This window comes from Centruroides vittatus, unplaced genomic scaffold (assembly GCF_030686945.1).
Source record: "Centruroides vittatus isolate TY-2023 unplaced genomic scaffold, ASM3068694v2 contig_1349, whole genome shotgun sequence".
In the NCBI taxonomy this organism is placed as follows: domain Eukaryota; kingdom Metazoa; phylum Arthropoda; class Arachnida; order Scorpiones; family Buthidae; genus Centruroides; species Centruroides vittatus.
Window position 1 is genome coordinate 810,898 of NW_027120858.1, and position 27,152 is coordinate 838,049.

The following is a 27,152-nucleotide window of genomic DNA, read 5'->3' on the forward strand; positions in this document are numbered from 1 at the left end:
TGTTAACCTATGATGTATTAAAATTTGTAGACTACACAAATTCTGTTTAAACTTTTTTTTAAATTGAGCATTGTCTTCTTACAGTACTTGATACGTAATTTAATTAGTGACGTATAAAATTATAAATTTATATAAATTAAAAATAAGCTATAAATAATTCAACTTTTTCAGATTCTTCTTCTATTTTTCGTCTTATTTTAATTTATTTTAAATAGTTTAACTTAAACTTTTATATTGAATATTCTTATATTTAGTATTAATTTTAGTGAAAAGTAACGTATATTAAATAAACATGTACTTTATTAATTTGTAATAGTTTAAACTATAAAAATTAAAATTATATTGTAGAATAAAGTGATAATTATTTGTAATTGTAAAAAAATTAATAGTTTTATTCAAAAATTTGAGAGTTAAAAATATGTAAACTATATTTATAAAACTGAAACATTAAATTTCAACAGGCAATTTTGTAATTTATTATTAATTTTTTTTTCAATAAAATTTACTTTTATCATTTTCATTTTCACAAATATTATTTTTTATTGATTTGTTACCGATGATAATATTTATACATACTTATTGTATTTTATTGCAATAAATTCCATTACAAAAAAGGAAAAAGTCACATAAGATAAATGTCAAAACTTACAATAAATATTTGTCAATATTTATACAATAAATGATAACTTATTTATGAAAAGAAGAAATGAATGTTATTTTTGGAATTATTGAACATATATTATGAGCAATGGTTGGGATTTAAAGAATTTCCAGTGCAAAATAGAACTTTTATGAATTGTGCTACTGTTAAAAGCATTTTTTATTTATTTATCTCATATTTTTTGAGTCATTAGGGGGTTTTTCTGGGCGGAAGCCTATAAGTATATATAATATATATATATATATATTTATTTATATTTATATGTAATGCGATCACATTGGCTTTATTTAGAGGATAGATACAAGAGATATTCGCTCTTAGAATACAAAATATCCTTTAGGGTATCAGATATGAAGATATATCCTTTATATGTGTGAACGTTTCTACTGTTAAACAATTTGCATACGACTTTCTTTTATTTATTAAGGCATCAACACGAGGAATAGCAAAAACACCAGGAATATATCCATTCTGGGAAATTCTTTTGATCAACCAATCGTTGTGTAGGTGCATAGCCATGGGTTCAAACTTAAACTCCACAAATATGTAATATTTTAAACATTACGTATTAAGATTTCCTTTATAATTTCCCGTTATCTTTAATGGAAACCTTTTTGAAATATGCTATTAGCTGCCTATGAAATACATGAGTAATCCGATGATTTTTAGTGCTGTGTAAAAGTATACTTATGTGTATTTTACGCGATATTTGTTGATATATAAACACACTCTATTTTACACACAAAACATTTTTCACAACTCAAAAAATATTTATTCATTTTTCCCTTCTGATATATTATTTCAAATTTGACTTTTTAATTCTATTTTTAATTACCTTCGATTTTAGTACTAAAAGATAAAATTTTATATTATAAAATGTATGTAATATTTCATTTTTTCCCTTTATTTCTGTATGGATTTTGTACCGATTTTTAATAAATGCAAAAACCAATATTTTTATCTAAAATATGGTCTTGCACTAAACATATAAAAGTTATGATGTTTTATGACTTTATTATGTCTATTGTTTAATATATAATTAGATAAAATTTCATACTTTTTCTTTGATTTTTAAATTTTGATTGTGCAAAATAATTTTTGTTTATTCCAAAACTATATATATTTATATACTTTAAACAATTAACATTTTGAGAAAATTAAAATGCAAATTACGTTACCTTTTCAATAAATTTAACATATGATATCAGAAGGAAAGATATTCATATAATATATATATATATATATGTGTATATATTTATATATATACATATATATTCTAAAATTTTAACAAACCATTGTGCAAAAACAAACGTATTTAATGTGTAGATACAAAATACGTACTCTTAGATTAACATTTAATGTACAATTTCACAATCACACAACATTGTTTAAGAGGTTTTGAATAAAAAAGTGCGTATAAATTTTTAGATCTGAAATTCAGTGATCAACAGGTTATTGTGAAAATTATCAAGATTTTACTGTTTTCATTTTGTATGAAAATGTTTAGAATAAAATACAATATATGCAATCAACAACGTTGGTATACATACATTGTAACTTTTGTTTTCAGAAAAGTCTTTCAACCTGTTCTGGATCCAAGTTTTCATAATTTACACCAAGCATTTCACCAACAGGCACTGACATGTTGGAAGACGAGTACTTCATTCAAACCAATTATTATTATTATTTTATTTTATTTAAAGAGAATTTTTCTAAACGCACGTCTGAAATCACGATTAAAAATGGTGTAGATGATGGGATTTAGAGCAGAATTACAATAACCAAGCCAAAATGCAATTGCAAATCCAATTTCATCAATACTATCAGGTCTATAAACAGCTTTTACTACATATAACACAAAAAATGGTAACCACGCTAAAATAAATGCTGCCATTATTAAACCTAATATTAAAGTAGCTCTTCTTTCCCTTGCTTTAGCTAATTTCCTTTTTTGTCTTTCAGCATCTGATGGTACATGTCGAACGGGAAGTGACTGACATTTCACTTTTCCACCTTTTCTTCTTTTTCTCGTATTTAATATTCTTTGTCTTTTTGAATCTGGTTTGTCAAAATCCGCTAATGATAATGTAGACCCAAACTGAGTTTTCATGAATTTCGGTGCACTTAATAAAGATGATCTTGGAAGTGGATCTTTTAATGAAGAATGTTTTGTTTTCCTGAAAGGAGGTGAAGTACATTCATCCGAATCTGTCATTTGCCTCCAGTCGCTTCTGTTCTCATCCATATTATCGTTTTCTTCCAGCACTTCAACCATACAAGGCAGTGATGAAGGACCAGGTAAAAATCTATCTGGACTGTCTTTAGAAGATTCGATAACAATTTGTGGTGTATGAGGAGGTGTAGGTGGAGGGCTCTCTTCTTTGATACTAGTTCCGTTTAATTTTCTTTTCTTTGGTGAACATTGAAATTCAATTTCGCGATATTTGTCTGGTGGACTGGGATTACTAAAGCTTGTGCATGTAGTAGTTGTAGTAGTAGATTTATCTCTACCAGTTGGATCGTTAGTAATTTCTGGTGCATGGCGTGCTTTTTTAACATGGCGTCTAGCTCGTGATCTTGCTGCTATAAATATACGTATATAAACAAAAACCATAACTATAGCTGGAATGTAAAATGAACCTAATGCTGAATACAACACATAACCGATTTCTCCACTCACAGTACAAGTAGGATAATCAGGAGGATCATCAAACTTTTTCCATCCTAATAATGGCGGAAGAGATATAAGAGCAGATAATAACCACACAAAGAATATCATAGCTAGTGCACGTTTGGCGGTTCTTTTTTTCAAATATTCAACAGCTTGAGTTATTGACCAATACCTATCTAAACTGATTAGACATAAATTATTGATAGATGCTGTACACAAAAACACATCCAATGCTGAATGTATATCACACCATAAGGGACCAAATATCCAATATCCCATTAATTCATTAGCTAATGAAAATGGCATGATCACAAGTCCAACAAGAAAATCAGAAACAGCTAAAGATGCTATAAACCAGTTCTGCACCGTTTTCAGTGATTTTTCAGTAGCTATTGCAATACACACTAACATATTACCCACCACGATGATGATCATAATTAACGTGACGAAAAATGATGTAACGATGATGTGAATTTGTGAATATCCACTTGGATACGGATTGTTGTTCCAATCGTATATGGGAGGTGAGGAAGGATCAATAGGATCAGAAGGAATGCTATATGGTTGCTTGGTTGAACTGAATGTTTCATTTTCAACGGATATAGTAGTGAAGTTGATTGGTATATCCGTTTGAACGTAGTAGTCATAGGATGAAATGTTTGTGTAGTTACCGTCCATCCCCTGTCATTTGCAATATCCCAGTTAGCTTTTCTTGTCAGTTGTTGGCTTAATGCATCTTGCGGTGAAACCTGTGGGGAAAACAACAATTAATATCCTTCATAAACAGATAAAAAAATAACATATTAATTAATAAGCAAACGGAACAAACACGATAAATGATCATTTATCTTCTAACATTTACAAAATTTCACTTTTGAAGTAAGAAAAATAGTGTAGTTTGTTATTTTAATGATGAGTATTTTCCGTTTTTTCATATAATAAATGTTTATTTACATAATAGTAATATTTCTGTAAAGATTATTTCAATAAGAATATTGGGGATAAAATCAACAATCATTTATACATAAATATAACATAACTTTTAAAAAAATCATACATTTCTTTATCTTATATTCTGATTAAAATTTGAAAAAATAAAATGTAATATTCCCCATTTATCATTGTAATCATTCAATCAGCAACTGCTTTAATAATAAATTTAAAACACATGATTTTTATATTAAAATGTTATGTAAAATTAAAAATTTATCATTTTAAATTTCATTACCAATTTAATGATTATGAAATTTAAAATTTTAAAAAACATATAACTATATTCAAAAAAGAATTTATTTATTTAAATCATTTTCAAGAAACATTATTAATCAATTCTTTTTATTATCATCTATAAATTATAAAATTTAAAGTCAATTTAGAAATTTAAATAAATTTTAATTTTAAAATATTTTATTTTAATTTTATAAATGGAAATAGATAATTCTAAATCTCATCTTCAAATATTTATTATTTGAATAAAAATTTTTAATTCCAATAGACAATAACTAGACTGAACTCGTTTGTAATTTTTAATCCATATTTGAAGTCTGAAATAATATTAAAGAGCATTTTGAATCTGATGTGTAGATTATCGTCTTATATTTTTGATAAAATAATATTTGTAAACATTTGCTAATTAGAAACATAATTTAAATCTTATTTCTCAGACAGATAATAAATCAATTTGTATATTTGATAAAATTTAAGACTTGTAAATTGATATAATTCTACAGTATATCTCAGATTCATTTATACAATTTTCAATGAGAGAAAGAGTAGAAAAGAATTTAATTAATTATATACAGATTATTTAGACTTAATCTTTGTGAATTTGAAAACGAACTCTTTTGTATGGAACAATGTCAATTGAGAAGATTTGTAACATATATTATAGAATCAAAGCTTATTTCTCCTGAAGATCACAATATATCGAAAACAGTAATTATAAAATACAAATAAAGTGTGAAAAAAATTAATTCAAAAGTCTAAAAACTGCAATATAATTTTTTAATATAAAATTACTTGCAAGCTTTCCTTCTGAGTGAGTGAATCATAATAGAAAAATAGACTAAAATTGTTGTAAAAAAAGAAAATATCAGATGTAAGAAGTAACGATCGAGAGCAACATATAGTCATTATACATATTTTAACTCTAGCTGTAAGTCGTAATAATTATAATTTGTTTATAATATTGTACGAAAACTAACAATTTATTATGCAATATTAATATATATAATAAGCGCAACATGTTAATCTTTTATACGGTTTTTTTTCTTTCTATAATTTAGAAAAAATATTAATATTATTTAATGAAAAAGTAGTCTAAGTTTTATTTTCTGAAGAATATTATAGAAACACATACATACATAGTCATAGATAGTTCATATTAGTGTATAGCCACAAATTTCAAATCCGAAAACTTATTATCATTATCAGATGTCAATGTTCACTTAATGTCACTATCATAATTTTGCAATAAGTTTATTGTCATTATATTTATAATCATTCTTCATGGTGCTGCAGGTAATAGTTCTTTACATCTGTCAAGAGTTTGAATACATGATTAAACAATCGAACTGATTCACAAACTCACACCAGGAGCAAACTAATAATTGAGAAGATTAACTTAAGGAAATATCTCCAGAGAAAGAGAAGAGTTCCTTTCTTTTTCGATTAACATTATCAGACATCGGAATTTCTTTCTAGCTTTAAGACAATCTAAACGTTTTTTCGAAAATAAAATAATATTTTATATTATAACAAATAGGTTAATAATAGAACAGAAATAAAAAGTATTAAAACATTTGAGATATTTTGCAAAATATTCGGGCATTAAGATCGAATATGGATTATTTTTAATTCCCTTTCTGCAGATAGACAGACTGCAGTTATATAAATCATTTCAAAGTTAAAAAGTTGATATTTGAAAAGAAAAATTTGTGAAATAAGTTAGAAAATTCATACAAATATACAGAATTGTAAATTTAACATGTTGTAATGTTGGAACAGAATGAGGGAGAATATAGAAATTATAGAAATGTCATGTACTAAAACAATGTGTCAAAATAACAATGAATGACTCTTGAGTTCTTAATGCTAATATTAATCTATATGTTTATAGTTTAAAGACTATAGTATTTTAAAAATTAAAAACCTTATAAATACATATTAAAATTCTTTTCTTGAATTTACATTATACATTTTAATACTGGCTAAATTATTTTATATAATGCACAAAGAAATACCATTGAATACAACAATGGCACATATATTTTTGTACAAATAAAAATATAGGTGATAAGATCTCGTGACAAAAATAATATAGCTCTTTAATATACATTAGATATTAATGCTTGAAATCTATTTAAGAAAACTACCAATCTTTTTACTAACTTAATTTTTTTCGTAATAGCAGGATATATTACTAATAAAATCCTTTTCGTGGATTTATGTTATTGTGTATTAGTATTATAAACCTCCTCTCATTGATTAAATTTTTATTTATTAAAACACAAATGATATTATCAAGATTTTTCATTCGACATTATTCAGTAACTACTATATTCTCATGCAGTCTGTCTTCACATTTTCTAATATTTCATATTTTAAAAAATCGATTATTTTTAATTAGAAATATTCTCTGTTTTCATGATTATGTTAGAACTTCCTACTAATGATCAATCATATACGAATTACTATTACTTTTCAAAATAATATACTATCCATCAACGCTGAGATGAGAACATTTTCTTAGATCGAAAAGAATAGGTAGAATTGGGTTCATTAGTTTTCCTATAAAATCAAATAGGAGATTTAAATAATTATTACAGTTTAAAACTATTAAATCAATAGGTTGGAAATTTTTTAATCATGAAGTTTATGATTGTTTCATTGAGAATGTATTAATAATATTAATAAAGCAATATTTAATTAATTGATTAATCAACTATACAATATTGTTAACAAAAGAATTTAGATAAAATAATTAAGCTTTAAACAATTAAAAAATCATTAAAGGCATTTTATATACCTAAACCTAATTGATAAAATTGACATAATTCATATTTACAATTTTATGCTTATTGATCTATAAACAGATTTTAAATTAATTTAACTTTTTCTAAATATTAAAGCCTTTAGGTATTAATTATTTTATTATTAAATAAAATTATTTGTTAATTTGTAACAGTTAACATAACATTATTAACTCTTTATTTTTAAGATTTTTGTTTAATTGTACATTGTACAGTACTGTACATTCAGTAACTTACAAATTCTTTTTTAATCTCGTAACGATTGTTTTCAAAAAGCATTTATTTCTGCTTGTTACATTTTTTTGTCTTTTATAATTTATAAAATTTTTTGAAATATGTTTCTCAATCAAAATTATACCTCCGAGTCTCCCTTGTTTTTCTTTCCCCATGTCCCTATCATTTTCTTGCGTTTCTTTCGAAGATTTCCTTTCCCACTTTATATTAATTTGCTTTTGTCTATCCATTTGATTTTAAGGACTCTTCTTCAATGTTGTACTTCAAAGATTCATCTCACTTCTTTTCAAGTCCATATGATGTATGATGCTGCTCCATATTTTGAAATTTGTTTAGAATTTTTTACAAATAACTTCTTTGTATCTTAATAGTTATTGTTATTACGACAAAATTTCTTACATTTTTATTTTTATACAAGCATTCTCAAAATATTTATATTTATATTTTTCTGTTATTTTTTAAACCCAGAAAACAGTTTTTATACTCCACAGTATGAAAAATGGAATAAAAACACACGAATACGAGTCATGCTTTGATAACTGTTACAGTATTTAGAATTATTTTGCATTAAATCTTAATTTTATTATTTATTTAAATGCTAATAAATAAATACGTTTATATAAAAATAACAATTTTCTTATTATATCTTCTTTTTAACTTTAGGGGTTTTATATGGAAGAGGTGATACCTTACTGTAAAGGCATAACCAAAACATTTTGTTAAACATAAATAAATAAAATATTCCAAAATATGTTTTGCATTTTCTATTAAACAAAATATACTTAAATATAACAAAATAACTTCATTGTATTATATATAATTATATAAGATAAAGCCGAATACTTGTGATTAAATAAGAAATGTGCTACGTATACATGAAGTAGTATAAATAAACTGTCTTATAATAAATTATCGACTAATAAATTTCTTATTTTTAATATTTTAAGTAATATTACCGTTATAGCGATCCGGGTTCGAATCTTATCCCGATTCTTGCAAAAGCTGAAAAGTCACTCAGCTATTGTAAGAAGTATGGTCAAGATATGAATCTATAAAAGACATTCATTTATAGATTCATATCTTGCCTCACGGGATAAATCTAAATTTTTAAATTAACATTTATGCAATTTATTCGACTTTACTATTTCTCTAATATACTTCAATAAAAAGTGATATTTTCATTTATATTTAAATTCTGTGGCCTTATATGTAGGTCATAAAATATTTCATGCATTGTTAAAATTTCACTTTAAAAATTAACACTGTACATCATTATATTTTTGACATTAAACTATAAAGTTTTCACGTTTATCTCTATTTTTTGAAGAACATAATTAGGAAAATCATAAATAACATGTATATTAGAAAATATTATTTACAATTTTGAAATAAATTTTAAAATATATGTACGATTTAGATTAATTAATTATAAATTTAAAAATAACAATGAAAATATCATGATTGGTGTGTTTATTATAATTTAAATCAAAATTATCCGATTCATTATTATTCTTTATAAATTTTTTAAAAATATTTTAAATATTATATAAATGCTTTACTGAAGTTATATTGCTGTATATAAGCTTATCTCAAAACAGGCTTAAAATTTGATTGACCAATACAGAAATATAAAATATAACTTAAAATATTTAAACTTATAAATTCAATATTGCCTAAGGATCTATTTTAGAATACCGTACTTACTTTATTCTCAATTTGGGATCATTAAATCAGTTTGTTTATGCATATATTAAGGTTATTTCAAGAAACATCAATTTAAAAGGTTTATCTTTTATGAAACGCAACATATATTTACGAACATTCATTTTATATTCTTATTTATTTTTGCTATTTTCTTATTTTTAGATTGAATATGTTTCTACATTGCATGAGTATGGCATTTGATCTCCTTTTATCGATAAATATTGAGAAAATAAAATACAAATGGCTGTTTAAATATTTTTACCAATGTCTATTTCACATTAAAAATATAAATTCTGATTAATTAATAAAAATATTAATTTAAAAATGTAGTTAACAATTAATAAAATATAAACATTTTTATTACAATTATAATTTTAATGCTCAACATTCAGATGCTGAATAATACTTAAAGAAAACAAATCATTTAACATTTTTATTTCTAAAAATATGATTACAATATAGTTCACGAAGATGAAATGTTTTGTTATTTTAAATCCGTTTAATTTATTATCTTAATTACAGTATTTTAATACATTATAATACTAATAATACTGTTATATAACGCATTATTATATTGATGATTATATTTAATAAATAAACTATTTGAATTTTAATTGAAAATTTATTAAAGTAATAACTAATTGATTTAGTCTTTTTATTACGTTAATACAAATAAATTTTGATCTTACTATTTTATTTTAAATTAAATTTATAAAATTATTAGATATTTACATTTATAAAAATGAAATAGCTTAGATAATTAATTTTTCTGTTTACATAGGTAATCAAAACATAACAATTATTATTATAGTGTATTTAATTTTGTTTCAGGCATAAAATTTTATATATATATATATATATCTGGTATAGCTGTATACATCCATACTTACACTCAGGCCGCGATACAGTATCTTCCTACAAAACGTCATCCACGCAAAGTGTTAATCAATATTTGTGAATAGATTTTCCCCATAAATATTAAATATAGAACTATTTAGTATCAATTATTTACTAACTATTTGATTTTGCACGATTACAGTATGGTTTGCACGACATTTTAATCATCAAAACACGTGATTTACAAACTCAAATTTGAGAGTTTGAAACACTCGTGTCACACTCGATTTAGCCCTACGAATAAACAGTTGAACTAAAGTAAAGTTTGACTATATTTCATGTAGTTATATGATAACCATACATCATAAATAAATGCAACGGTATATATATATTTTTATACATACAAACACACATTCATATATATACAATAATGCAATAATTCTAGTAAATAGTATAATAATCTATATCATATTGTAATTTAGAGTAATATTTCAAATTATAAAAATATAAGAAATATTATGAGAATAATAAAACATATTGAAGTTTTTATTTTAGTATTTACATAACGTGTATTTTATTTTTCATTATATGCTATATCATTTGTTAAAGAACAATGTTAATAACAAATGTTTCGCATTTCGATTCTCGTTTCTCATTACAAATATGAAATGAAAATACTGTACAGTATAGGCTATATAAAATGTATATACAACATATGAACTGAATACTTTTACTTTTATTTATTAATTTATTTTGAACGTGTACTAAGTATCATTAAGTAATATTTTCTCACTTTATAATATTATTTGAAAAATTATAATCTCATATTTAACGGATTAATATAGTTTATAACTTAATAAATTACTTGTGTTATTAAATATGCATAAAAAGTCTACACAAAATTTATGATTTTGTTATAGATGTAGTTAAAAACTAATTGTGTAATTATTAGCAATTTATTTGTTTGAAAAAAGAATGAGAATTAATTAAATCTGTATTGATTTTTGCTTTATATGTAAGAAATAAATAATAGATTAACCTTTTCTAATTAATATTAAAATCAACAATATAAATCATTAGTATATTTCAAATAAATACTTTATACAAAATAATAATAATAATTTATTAATTTTTGTTAATATATATAATTCTTAAACATTTACTGTAAATGTATGCATTAAAATGCATTAAACACTTTTAAATTAAAACAATTAACTAAAATAAAATATAATTGTATTAGTTTCTAAAATAGCCAATAACTATTTTGTAACAATAAATTATATTAACGAAGTGATTTAAACTTTAAAGATGCAATAAAATATTCATTGAAGTAAATTCTTTATTATACCTTTAAAGTTTAAATTGTATCATTTGTCGATGAAGATAATTTTAATAAGATACACTTATAAAAATTACTACTTTATATATTGAGAATTGTTAATAAAACAATTAAAATTTTATTGTTTTGCATTAAAACAAGTCGTAACATCATCTAACAAATATGTTAAATGTTAATAAATTACATTTCTGTGAAATAACTTCGAGCATGCAACATATTCATTTAATAAATATGTTTCAGAAATAGAATTATTATTTGCAACTGTTCATTTATTGTTAATGAACCTGTATTGTCCTCAATAATAAGCACAAAGAACAGATGTTACTGACAGGGCTTCTGAATTTTTTCCATTAGCCATTATTAACAAGGCTTATAAGAAATAAATCCTGAAACAAATAGTATTATGTTATTCCTTAAAGGAACAAAGAAAAAAAAACCAAAAAACTAAAAGAATTTATTGAAATAAAAATTTATTGATTATGAATATATATTCACCCATTTAATAATTTCACGACGTTAATTTAATTATGTAATTATTATTAGAAGAAGAAAACGTAATACAAATATTAAAGCTTCCAAGTTTCAATGTCTATCGTTTAGTTATAAACGTCCTCACTGACGTCATCGAGAGAGGAGAAACGTTTGTATTACGTAATAGAACTACTGTTGACGTAATTTGTAAACGATGTGACGCAAACTAGCATTAATAAGAGAATAGTTAAGCTAAAATTTTATTCTTAAGATTAAAAATATACATAATTATATATATTATTAAATTATTTTCTAAAAGAAGAATTTTTAGGATTTAAAAATATACCTTTTCTTAATAAAATTTTGAGAAATAGACCGAGAAAATGATTTATTAATAAAAGAAAAGAACATATTAGTTCTTGTGACGTCAAAGAATTTCATGTCCATTTCAGACATGATTGAATATCATTGGTCGATTTCGATTCAACAAATCGATTACAAGCCAGAGTGACGAAAAGCTCGAACCAAATTGAAATATGTATTGAACAATCGTCTAATTTCAAATTTAACCAATGAAATCTTTGAATAATTAAACATTTTTCATAAATTTATTGTTTTGAATTTATTTAGTTTGATATTCTTATTTATAAAATATTCACATTTTCTGCTTACAACCAATTATATACGTGTATTTTTTTTTTCTTTTTAAATTAGGAAAATCTGATTATTATATTTCGTTTCAAAATTCCTTCCATATGATATTTAATATTCAAATATCCGTAAAAATAGCAATATATCGTTATTTTATTTATTAGATTTTTTCGCTCTATTTTCATTAAAACCATAAACTAATCTCTCTAAAAAATAAAAATTTTTACAATTCATTTTGCAAATAAGTAATTTTAAAACATCGATATATATTATTTATGAAAATAATCAATAAAAATATGTATAAATTAATAAAATAAATTATTTTTAAGAATAATGATACTTTATATTTTTATTTAAATAAAGTATATAATCTAGATTGTGCTTTTTTAATAAAAATAATTTTATTTTGCTTCGTAATTAATGTATGAACATAATTAAAACATGTTAAAGACAGTCTAATCTAAACTTCTTTTAAAGGATTATATTCTTTTTCATTTATGATTAAATAACAAAAATATAAGAAATTTAGCTATTAAAATGAATTTATTTTTATAAAATAAAATCAATTTAAGTAACTGATATATAGATCTCATTATAAACAACATATTAATTTAAGATTATGTTATTTACTAGATTCATGTGATTAAATAGCGTTTAATTTTATATAAAGGTTATAATATTATGAGAAATACAAAATATTATATTGAGATAATTATACGATTAGCATAAAAGCATCGTTGATTGATTAACAAACTAATTATATATGTGTGAAGACAGAGGGTAATTAGGTTAATCCTTGAGGATTTCGTTCCTTTCCATTCATCAGACAAGATGTTATATCTTTGAAGATATCATGGATATGGAGATGGCTCAGTTGTTGCTTAGCAACTGAACTCTAGAGCAGTAAGAGGCAGCAAAAGGAAATCCAATGCTCTGACTCCCGTGACTAACAATCGATAATGAAGATTCTATGCTGCAGCAAAACAATTATTTTATAGCATATGGTTATGTAATTGATTTTTAGTAGATGCATTCTTCTATTTTTATGTTAAAATATTTTTTAACAATTTCTGGCTTTGTATAATAAAAAGAAATCTTGGTATAAAACGCTATAAAACCAAATATTAAAGTAGAAAATTTACACCGTACTAAATGTCAAAATATTGAAAATTACAAGATGCACAAACTGTCGTATATCATATATATTGTGTTAGAAATAAAATGTAAAATGTCAAAATAATATATAACCATTCATAAATATAGCATAAATTCGATATAAAAATAGAAGAATTCCTTCTATATTTATGGCTTACAATATATAGATTTATGTTTTTATAGTTTAATAATTAAATTTGTACGACGTATAACGCGAAAATTCAATTATCACCTACAATCATTAAATATTCAATAGGAAAAATTTCACATATCAAAAGAAACCTCTATTGAATAAAATAATAAAACTTATATTATTCATTATTTATCGAAGCTAAGATTATCTTCATTAATTTCGAACTAAAATACTTTTACTTGAATTAATTCGATAACAAATATTAATTCTTTAATGATTTTAATAATATTGTGTAACAAAAACATAAATAGCTTCAAAATTTTAAAAATCTCGCAGTTAAATAAAGATTAATATAAGAATTTTTAAAAAGTAAGTATATAGAATTTTGTAAGTATTTTACAAAATTTTACTATTAAAAATATTTCAAAATATTCTAATTTTAGAAACAGAATTTACATGAAAAATATTTAAAAACAAACTTGATCTTTACTTTAAAATAACGAATATTTTCATTGTCCCCTATAAATGAAAAATATTTTACCATATTAATAATAATTTATTTCATATTTATTAATAGATTTAATCATTTATTAATTTTATTCATGATAATAAATATTAAAATATTAATAATATCGCCAAACTTAATAATCATCAACTTCATAACAATCAAATAATTTTTCTTTTATTTTAAAATATTTAAAATTAAATTTTTTAAAATTTCATAAAAAATAATAGTAATACATTTCTTTAAAATTAATTTTTTTAGTATAAAAGAAGTATGATATTTATTTCTTTCCGACTTCTCATCAGAAGCAGTAATGATCGATAGATGTGGTTATGAATAAGGTGGCAGAAGTGAGCCTAAAGGTCTCGATTTTCAACACATTCTATTTTCTGCCTAAAGGATAGATGCAGAGCGATAGTGTCTCCTGAACAAACTAATATCTTCAATACAGAAGACTAGTGATTGAATATGGTTGTGTACGCGATATAGATTGAACAATACTCCACACAAAGGAGAATCATTTTTTAATATACCAAACAATGATTTTCCAAACTTATGAAAGAACATATAAAATTTGTGGAATACTAGATATAACAGCATTTGTTTGTAATAGTTCTTGTAGGAAATTCAGAAAAATTCACTAAACTAGCGATGATATTCTTTAAAAACATACAATTTGCTTTTAAATGCAATTCGTATATTATAAAACTAATTTAAGAAATTAATGTTTATAGATTTAAAACTTTTTAATTTTTTGAGTTTATGATACTTAAATTGTCTAATCATAATTTAAAAACGGTTTTATTGATTCTAAAAATCCAGTTTTTTAATTTTTTTTATAAAATTAATATCGTATTATTCATTAAACATAGTATACATTAATTAATCATGGTTTTTTAAATAATTAGCCCATGTATTGTAATTTAAGATATTTTATTTATTTATTTTATAAATATATGTAGGGCCTATATTCTTTTGCTTGAATAATTATATATTTAACTAAATGGTCGTTAGTAACTTGAAAAAAAAAAAAAATATATATATATATATATATATTTTAATGAAAAATTTAAAAGTATGTTAATGGAAATTAAGGTTATAATTTATTAGTCCCACATATATTTTACGAATAAATTTTTCGTAGAAACTTCATTTCACTGAGAAAGTTTTTATAGTTTAAACTTTTGTTAACAAGTTATAACTAAGTTGCAGTTATAGAAATTAATATTAAAGTAAATATTAAAATGAAATTTGAGAGACATTAAATTTCATCTTATTTAAAATTAGTTTCCTGATAGAAAGTGAATATTGCAATTCGAAACTTCTTAATGCAATTCTAATCATAGCAGCAATAATTAGTTGCTTAATGGACGTCATACAATAATTATCGTACACAGTGAATCTTTAATTTAATGAATTAAATCATTATCTTCTCTTAAATATATTTTCAAAATTTCAACTTTAATTTTATGCTTAATTTTTAATTAATTGTGATAGAAATAGTTGTTAATTTTGTAACACCAATTATTTTTTTATGTACAGTACATAATTTCAATTGTTTTTAATTCTATTAAATCAATTCCTACGAAAATAATTTTTATAAATACTCATGATACTATAGTACGGCATAAATATTAAAAATTGGGAAGTCTCGACTGGCGGAGGTGTGATTACCACAAGAGAATATCGACACTAAATTGTATGATAATGGTTTGTTCTCAGGTAAAAATGCAACCTCAATTGAAATGGATATACAAAAATAGACTATTCCTGTTATTGATATGACATATTTATTGTTCATTTCGAGGATAGAGTCTAATCCAGGTCCATTGTCTAGATCACCTCAATATGACGGCCATGTGATATGCAAAAGAAGGGGTCGAGGAGGCATCGCAATGTTAATTTTAAAGTTACAGATAAAACTAATATATCTGAAATTATGCCCAGTCAAGAAATCCAACCGAAAGAACGGGATTATGATAGAGGTGAACTAATTGACGTGAGATCTCCAAAAATACAAGACTATTTTCACACAGTACGAGAAATAGACACTTCAACAGCAGAAGAACAAAGATATTCGTTAAAATCCATATATGAATTAATTCAATAAAACTTCACTCAATTAAATACCGAATTACAAAATATCAAAACAGAAGTTAATATACTCAAAGAAGAAAATAGAGCTTATCAATTGAAATCCAAAATAATCTCACAAAAACTGGAAGAAATCGACTTACTAACTAAGGACAATTCCCACACTATAGGTATGTTAGAATTTGAAATAGATCAATTAATAAATGAAAAAAAAAATGAAGAAGAACATAGTAATTATAAATTTTCCTTTTAAAACCTCTGATTATCTAAACAAAATTGAACAATTTATTATAATGGAACTAGGCATAACAAATAGTCCTATAGATAGTTTAGTTAAATTAACTAGCAATGAATATAGGCCTAAGCCTATGGTGAAAATTGTATTAACCTCAACATATGATAGAAATTTTAATACTTAAAGAATGTTGGTCTAAGAAACCTAAAATTAGTTTAGAAGAACGAAAAAAAAAAATAATAATATTCAAAACAGATTTATGCAGAAGATTTAAACTGAGGAGAAAAAATTTGAATTCAATAGCTCAACAAGAAAAAGCCAAAGGCATCAAAATAATAATTAGAGATGATTACTATTTAAATAAAGAGTTTATCTATACGTATGATCTTAACTTAGAAAAAGTTATACAAATAAAGAGTTTTTTAGAACTAAGTTAAAAGGCTTATCGCATATGCACGCAATAAAATCTTATATCCCTAAGAATTCTTGGAGAACAGATGATATCATAACCCAAGAAATAACAGAAAATAATAATGTAAAATGGCATAGACTAGACCAGACGAATATAGCTATAGACTTGCCACTAGAAGTTATAATACTAAAAGCGATAATTCTAAAGTTCTCATTGGTTTTTGGAATATTCAAGGACTCCAGAGAAAACTATACACGGATATATTTCATAGTTACTTAAAATCTAATGCTGTTGTTGGTTTTTCTGAAACTTGGTTGTTGCAGTTAAAAACAGAAGATAAAATATATTTGAAACGAACATTCTTATTATTAGAAAGTAAATGTCAAAGAAATAGTAAATTCGGTCGTCCCTCTGGAGGTCTATTGCTGTTAATTAAAAAAAAATTTAAGTGAATTAAAGTTTAGGATAGTTGATCACAATTATATCCTAGCTTAATTAGAACTATGTCAACGTTTATGTACACTCTGGGTAGAAACACGTTTAGGACTTATATACTTACCATCAACCACTGATAAAAAGACTATCTTACTAGAAATCCAAAATATGATAATACAGAGAACTAATATTACAGATCTGTGGATAATCGGTGAAAACGGCAATAGCCGGTAGGCGAAAGAATGGATACAAAAAGAAAACTAATAATGGAATAATTAATAACATTAAAGTGTCGAGAGATAAATAAATTAACTCAGGAGAAAAAATATTACTAGAATTTGTACAAGATAACAGTTTATACCTATTGAATGGAAGATTCCCTAATGACTGCCATGCAGAATATACCTTTCTGTCTCATGTTGGCACATCCATAATTGACTATATTATTTGTTCGGAATTCGCTCTAAATAAGATCAGGAAATTTAGGGTTTTAAATAATATTTCTGACCACTTTCCAGTGCAACTTGATTCCGCACGAAAACAAGGAAGATTAAATCCAAAAAAACAATCAAACTTATGAAAAAGATATGGGAAGATTTAATTTCAGAAAATTTAAAAATGAATTCAGTAAGAAGTTGTCAGAGATACTGGATCGTGATAGTAATATTACGGCTATACAGAAATATGATAACTTAGTAAAAATAATAGACCAGTTCCGTTACAAAATCTCCTGGAACAATAAAAGAATACAACTCAAACAAGCTTGGTTTGATAAGAGTTGTTACCTTCATAAGATTAAAAAACAACGCAACTTACAGTATTTTAGAAAAACGAACTTATGAATATATAAATACGAAAAAAAGAACATTGAAAGAATATATAAGAAACAAAAAAAAATTATCAAAATTTAATTAAAGCAAAAAAGAAGAAATATTTTTCGGAAATGAGTGACCAACTATTGAAGGCCAGAGATACCAAAAAATTTTGGAATAATATTAATCAAATCCGTAATAAATCGCAAACTACAGATCCCAAGTGCTATGTGACGTTTTATACAATTACAATTACATTCAAGTTTGCTCAATTATACTCAGTTTGCATTCACGAAAAAACGAAGGTATTTAAATTGCATTATTCACATTGATGGCAATACTTCAATTGCGATTATATAAAAAGAGACAAAGTCTACGCCTTATTTTTGGATTTGGAAAGAGCGTATGACTCTATGGTTATTGCAATATTGCTAATGAAGTTGAGTAAATACGGAGCAGATACTTCTATGATTAGAATAATTGGCCAATTGTTTGGTCACTACGAAGTAGTAATAAAACAATTTGACAAGAGATGGCCAGCATTACAAGTGGACAGAGAACTACTACAGGGCGACCCATTGTTCCCTTATCTTTTCAATTTTTTCCTATCTGATATAAATGAATGTTTAAAGATAGAAGACGATGGTTTCGATATAGATGGTCAAGTAATTCACACCATATCCTATGCTGATGATATCGTAATAGTCGCAACCACACAGCTGCAGGACTCCATAGGAAAATCAAAAAAAGTTCAAGAATATTTTGATAGTCTAAAATTAATTATTAATCCAAGCAAATCTTCAATTTTGATATTTCGAAACGGAAAAAAGTACATCGTTCTATTTGAACAGAGAATAACTTAAGATAACACAAGAAGTTAAATTTTTGCGAATTATACTGACTCCCACACTAACCTTTGAAAAGCAATATAAAGAATCTATTCAGAAATCTAACCGACTGATTAATAATATGGTGAAACTTTTTGCTCAAATTAAGCTAAAAAACATATACATCCATTTTAAATTGTTTACTTCCATAATCCTTAATGCGATAGCCTACGCCTGACCAATTTGGAGTCTAACAAAATATAAAAAATTTGAAATAATCCAAAATACATTCATTCGAAAAATTTTTACTCTGGACTATAACATAGCTGGATTTGCTCTCAGAATTGAATTCCACAGATTCAAATTAACTCCCTTCTTTGTTAAAAGATTTGTTAACTTTCTTTATAAGATCAGAGACAATGGCAATCTACCAACAAAATTGTTACATTTGCTGTATAAAAATTCCTGTCAGGATCCCCAAATAAGTTCCTGGATTAGTCAAATGAGAAATATTGTCAATGAACATGGAGTTTTTATAACGCCATTACTAGAAAATCTAGAAATTAGCGACCTAATTAGAAAGAAACTGATCTAAAACACATTGGAAATTACCTTAGCTCAAGACATTGAAGGAATGCATAGGAGAAAAGAACCTAAACCTGTGTATAATATTATATTGAACTACCTTTTTAATAATAATTATATATTATCTAATATGCCATTTACAATCAACAAAGTTTTTATCCAACTTAGATGAAATAGCAAAATGATTATAGTTAACAATAGAATTTACGAATTTTCAAAAATGATCTGTCCACGATGCCAAGATTTATTTACCAAATATCACATGTTTTGCGAGTGTAAAAAGGGATACGAATTAAGAAACAAAGAGAATTTTAATCAACTAAACACCTTTAAAGAAGAAAATCAAATGTATCGTTTATTTCATGATGCAAATACTGTAATAATTACAAATTATACAATTATGTAAAAATCTTTTGTAATCAACCTCTTTAAAGTTATATGTACTTGAACCGATACAACTAATGAATATATTAAGACTAACCGGTGATACCAAATCATATTATTATTGTTACGATGAATGTGAATACAATGTAATAACACCCTGTAATAACAGGCTATGGCCTAATATGATTAATAAATTAATTAATTTAATTTATTTAATATTAAAAATTTATAAACATATTTAATTTAATTATATTAATTTTAATTTTAAAATTTAATTATAATTTTTCGTTTTCCTTTATACAACATCCAATATAATTTTCAATAATTATTATTTACACTTTAATTATGCACAAAATAACAAAATATAAATCTCATTTCAGATTTTTCTAGTTTAAAAGAAATAAAATTTATAAATTTGTACAATTTTTTATTGTATTATTATTATTATTATAAGTATATTATAATAAAATAATTATCTATATAAATAATAAAGTTATATTTAAAATATAAAAACAATACGAGAAATATAAACATTAGTTATTAAAAATATATTTGAAAATTAAAACCAAATAAACTTTTCTAAAAGTTGATTTTTCTTGAAATTTATTCAACAATTAATAAAATTTTTGAAAAATTTAACGAAAAATTATTCATTTTCCGTCTACTTTATATATTTTTTATATTTATTTATGAGTAAAATAATATTTAAAAATAACTAGATTAAAATTTATTCATATTCAATGTTTAGCTATACTATTCTTTGATGTTCATATACAGTAACCTATATAAATATAAATTTAATAACAACAAGAAATGAAATTTAGAGAATAACCTTTAACTCATTTATTACTTCAGTTTAGGTTAATTATGTCAAACAACGAGACTTTCTTACTCAAAGATATTTGAATTAAATTAACACAGAATTAATGAAGTCTAATTAAGCATCTTCAGTGGGAATGTGTCAATACATACGTATTTCATATCTTAAACATAATTAATATTTATTTTTATATATTTATCAAATCTAATCAATGATTTGTACAATTTGAACACATTCGTGTATTCAGTAAAGAGGATTTTATTAAGTTATTGGTATTATAAAAAATGTTTAAATGTTTTAATTGCTATTAATTAATAGATTATTAATATACATTGAAATAATATATTTATACCGATGCAATTACTTTACTTTCAATAAATAATACATTTTTATTAATTAATAACTTTATTCAGAATTATTATTATATCCTTGTTTATTTTCAAATTATTTTATTGATAAAAATTGCTATAAAATATTTATTAATAAACAAATATATAAGTGTATTATATTTAAAAAATTTATTATAACATAAATGATTAATATAGTAGAATTTAGTAAAATAATTATAAAATGCTAATTTATAAAAATTAAATTTAAATTATATATAATACATTCTATATTTAGGAAATTTAACATATATATTTATTAGGTTTTACTGTTATAAACAACTTTAATTCTATCATAATTTTTACTATAATAAATATAGTTTGAATGTATTATCTCTCGGAATTTTCCCCCCTGTATTTATTCTTTTTAAATTTTTATATTATGTAAAAACGCTGTGTAAAGAAAATCAAGGACCACGCTATTCACTTGAAAGCAGTATTTAAACTATATTTATTAATACATTTTATATATTTTGTCTGTTCTTTACACATTAAATTCGTTATTTTTACTTAAATTGATAAATGACTCTTGTAATGTTTAAATATTAGTATGTGAAATGCTTCTCTGTGTAATACATACATTATATTAATTTAAATTCTCAGCAACTCAGTAACACATCATACTGTATCAATTATGTTAGAGGAAAATTTCTAAATTATAATATTTAACACTGGTCTATTATTAAAATGCGTTACATGCTTCAATGATATATGATTAAAAGTTTCAATTTGTAAGAGAAATTTGCATAACATATTATATCATTTAACAACTACTTATACAATTATATAACAAATAAATCATTTAGTTATGTAAAGAATTTTTTTACATTAAAAAGTTTAAAATAAAATTAATGTTTAATTTTAAATTATTAATTTAAAAATAGTTTAGACATTAATTCCTTGATAATATCGAAAAATAAATTGATTTAAATGGCAATTATAACTAATTTTTACACATTTTTTGTTCTTTGTTTACTTCTTAATTTTATTTCTATCGGAAAACAATTAAAATGATTAAAATTAACTTATAAACGATTAACTCGGTATCAAAATTTTTGAAAATATCATTGAATGCATTTTAATGTCTTCAGTAAATATTGCATTTAGTGTTACACAAAAGCATAATTTTGAAGCTTCTCTACAAAGTACCTTTGTGTTCTCACCACTCTAAAATAAATAAAAATTATAATTTTCTTCAAAAGTCTATTTTATACAATACATAACGTTTATTTGTTAATAATGCGCTATTTTAAAATTATTATGAATTTTAAGCGAATTTAAACTGAGAAGAGTTTCAAGAATTCCGACCCTCTCGAATGAATTGCTAAATGCAGTTAATTTAAAACTTTGAATGTTAAAAAAAAGTAATAGTACTGTACTGTACTGTACAGAAATAACAGTGAAATTTTTCATAACTTTTATGATAAAATATGTAAACATTTGTTTAATTCATTAGCATTAATAAATAAAACTTTCAGAAATTTAAAACATTCTGATGAGTAAATTTGAATTCGTTCCTTGCTTTACATATCATTACGTATTCCATATTTTCCATATTTTAAAAATTTTAAATGTAATCGATTTCTTAATAAGTAAAAAATAAAAATTCGTAAATAACTTAGGAATTTTTCTTTTTCTTTATGTACTTTTCAATAAAATTTTTATCTTTACATTATTTTTTAATATGTAATGGGTTAGCTAGAAAATGTATGAATTTTTACCAGAAAGTTTCATTGGAATTCTTTAATATTTCTCCAAGTGGATTATTTATTTAAGGTGGATTTCTAAGTAGCAATATATGGTAACAATTTACTCAGACTATATCATTATATTGAAATATATGCATTACTAGAATATTTTTCGATGTAAGCCTTATGCAAAAATTATATTTTACGTAAAATATTATATGAATGCATATTGTATATATTTCCTACCCAATTAATATAATCGTAGTTTCACATTATAATTAGAGAGTATATGTTTAATAATGTATTATATAAAGTGTATTTGCTAATTTTGATGTTTTTGTAGGTTATGTGATAAAATAATCTCACGAATTCAAATAAAAATAATTTAATAAGATGATCTCTACATTTTTTATGTAACTTTTATTTAAAATCCTTATAATAAAAACAAGCTAAAATTCATACATAAACTGGAAATGTGAATAATGGATTATATTGTCGCAAACTCATCTCATTTGATAATTTGGTAAAATTCAAGAATTGAAAAGTATGAGAAGTATGCAAAGGATTATTGACCTTTTTACTCCATTATTTAATAAAATCAAACATTATAAATAATAAAAGATTAGAGATAAAGATAACAAGGATGTAATCGAAAAAAAAAAATTGTATTTTAAAATTTCCTGGCATTAAAGAAGGTTGTCAGAATTTCAGTTCATGGCAGTGCAGCGACATCATTTAGCAAATAATGTTTATTAGTAATTACGTATATCGGGTTGCTTTTTTAAAAATTGTGAAATCATAATAAAATTTATACAAAATGCAATTTTATACTTAATTTTGTGCAATTTACGTAATAAATTTTAAAGATTTGAAAAAATAAATGTAATTTGTAAATGTATCGCAATAAATTTGAAAAAAATTTTAAATTAAAAAAAATTAAAATATATAATTTATAGATTTGTTTTTAATCTTTCGCCGTCTGTGATAATAGAGTCTTTCTCATGTTGATTGTGGGTGGCCTGTCCCGTTCCTCATCACCAGGCCGACCCATTGAAACCTGGCCAGATGAGAAACGGGATCCGACGTATCCGGGACATGCTACTCGCAAAAAATTCCTACTTTTTCGATATTCCAGATTCAATTTCGGATTCCCCAGAACGGTACGCTTTAACAGCTTTGACCACCAGACCACATATATTTACAATATAAATGTATTTATATATTACCCTTGACGATAGACAAAAGACTATGATCTATTTTAAAATGCTTCTATTTAACTTGTTTTGTATTATGTCTTCAAAATCTTGCAACATATTTATCCACTTCTAATTAAGATAGAAGACTAAAACTTTAAAAACATGCTTAAGTTCGATGATAATGCATTTTATTGATGTTTTAGTGGGTTTTCAACCTAACCATCCCCTGCTTATAATCTCGAAAAACATGACAAGAATGTAATTTAATCAAGTAATAATATTTGTAAATAACGTTTCAGATGTGTGTCTGTAAATGCTTTGTAAAGAGGGTGAACCACTCCCGCTATTGGTGTATATGGTGAGGGAGACTGAACTCCCAACATTTCAAAGCGTTTTGAAATATTTTTATATATGTGTATTTACATATTTGTTTTCTAATTTGAAATAATCTTTTAAATTAAACTTGATTAATCCTTTTCATTAAAAAAGAATATCTTCGATTAATATTACATTTAATTTCATAACAATGTGAATTGTATTATAAAGGATTAAATTGTAAAAAGCACAAATGAAAAAATCATTAAATATTTCTTTTTTATATATATTTTATAATTTTCTCTTGAGAGTTTCTATTGTGTCAGGATTGGATTTTATAAATATGTAAAAGTACAATAATTGGATTTAAAGTACATCAAATCTTTTATAATTTAAAATAATACTTATCAAAAATTTTATAATTTAATTTTTAATAAAAATAAATAAACTGTGATACTCTTACAAAATGAAGACATAACTCACACTCTTTCTTTTTGATTTTAGAGTTTAAGAAATTACTTTAACTTGTCAATCGTTTATATATTTCAATATTAAAATATTAAAGCTGAAAACTAAGAATTTATTAAAATAAATATTTATATTAAAATTTTAAAAAAAGTCTACAAATACATATTGAATAGAAGTGAAAAGGAGAATATTTCGAGTTTAAAGACAAATTTTTAATTGTTTACTTTCTCTGATAAATTCCAATGATGTTTTGTTCGATATGCATATCTTAAACTTTAATTGATTTAAGTATTTTAGTTTAATTATTTAATCTTTGATATGATTTATGAGACAGAATGAGTCTATGTCATACTTTATCGATTTTTAAGAAAATTTTTATACTTTTTGTTAACAAGAATAAAACTATAAAGAAACCGAATTGATCGGGACAAGAGAAAATTTCTATGTAATTCCTTTAATCGAGATTTGAACACGCAATTGTTGATTCATGTTTACAGAGTGTTTCAAAATAAACTTTGCTATTTAAAATAATGGTTAAAGATTTTACTTTCCCATATAAAATGCCTTTTTGCGAAATCATCTTTTCATTTTTGCAATATAAATTTTTTTTTCTGTACTTTGAAAGTCAAGCCATTTTAAAATATTAATTAAGGTTTTAAATAAAATTTCTCATTCATTTATTAACATATATAAAATACTGTTAATTAAATTTAATTTGTATAAATTAGCTACACTTTTTTGCGAAGAGAAGAATATTCTGAAGAAAGTACTTATAATTATGGTAATGGCATCTTAATATAAGCCGTACATTTCATAGCAATTTAATATTTTTTTTGTTTATTTAATAAAAAAATATATTATGTAGTGTAATGCATATATATAAAATTTGCATATATTTTCTTAAATTATTCGAATCGAAACTATTAAAAAATCTATATCTTTTGTCAACAGTTAGTTTACTGAAAGGATATAATTATTGTTTACAATTGCAATAATTGATATTTTAATTTTTAAGTAATGTCATACATAATTCAAATATTCTACTTGCATTATTCATTATGATATTGTTCAGTTAATTTTATCATCTTTATTACATACAGGTATTTCCGTACCAATATTTTAGGAATAGATTCTAAGATTAAAAATAAGCCTAAAATTTGCCATAAATATTTTTCAAAATTCACTTTGTTTTTGAGATCTGGTCTCCATAAAAAAGGTATTTTTTCAAATTTCCTGCCAAAGTACTAACGTTAGAATTATCAACTTTTTACATTAAACCAATCTTGTGTTTTTTATGCTTCTGTCAACAGATTGGGGTAAGTAAATGTTATCCAAAGGCCGTATTGTAATAAATGCAAACAAAACCTTATCCACTTTTAAGATTTTTCAGTATTCATCCGCCGCATTATACTAAGAATAATAGTTGGAAAGCAAGACGTATTCAATGTAAATTTACTTTGAATAACATTTCCTTTTTTACAAAATTAAAAAGAAAATTTTATATAACTGAAATAGTACGATACGTTTACTTCTTATGAAACAATTGAAGCTCAATATTCCTATTAAAACAAGTTTAATTCTATATCATTCAAAAAGACAGTTATTATTATTTAAAATAAAGCTTTATTTTGTACATGCTGGTAAGACAGGTAATTCGGAAAAGAAAAGAAATTTGAAAAACGTTTATAGAAGACTTTAATCTTATTTTTCGCCCTACAATCTATCCTTAAAATATTGGCACAAAGTTTCGTTACACTATGTATACTATTTAACATTGCTAAATAGTTCATATATTAAATTAATAAGTCACATCGAACTTATTAATTGTTCTTGCTTTTCGAAATCATTTAAAATAAAGTTTTTAAGTGAAAAATTAACAAAGATAAACGTGCTAATTCAAAAATTTTAAAATTGAAGTGAACTGTAATGATTTTAATTATGTATCTTAATCCGATGTTATATTTATCATATTTTAGAATGTTTCTAACATTTCTTTGGTTTGTTATAAAAGTCTGAAATTTGAAATCTAATCATTTAAATTTTTGTTTCTTCTTTGAAAGTTCTTAATTTAGTGAATTTAATCATGAAACGGAGATAATATAT

General features: G+C 23.6%; 1 protein-coding gene across 3 annotated transcripts in view; it reads right to left on the minus strand.

Moving 5' to 3' along the window:
- Positions 1-599: 599 nt before the first annotated feature.
- The window catches only part of LOC136990885 (alpha-2C adrenergic receptor-like), a 58,385-nt gene continuing 31,832 nt past the window's right edge, over positions 600-27,152 (minus strand). For 2 of the 3 annotated variants that reach the window (XM_067289338.1, XM_067289340.1), the window contains exon 2: positions 600-4,081. In XM_067289338.1, coding sequence (XP_067145439.1) covers positions 2,355-4,010 — 1,656 coding nt within the window. In that variant the 5' untranslated portion in view covers positions 4,011-4,081 and the 3' untranslated portion in view covers positions 600-2,354. Of the gene's footprint in view, positions 4,082-14,377; positions 14,407-27,152 lie in introns of all 3 variants that reach the window. The other variant, XM_067289339.1, reaches the window with a different exon arrangement.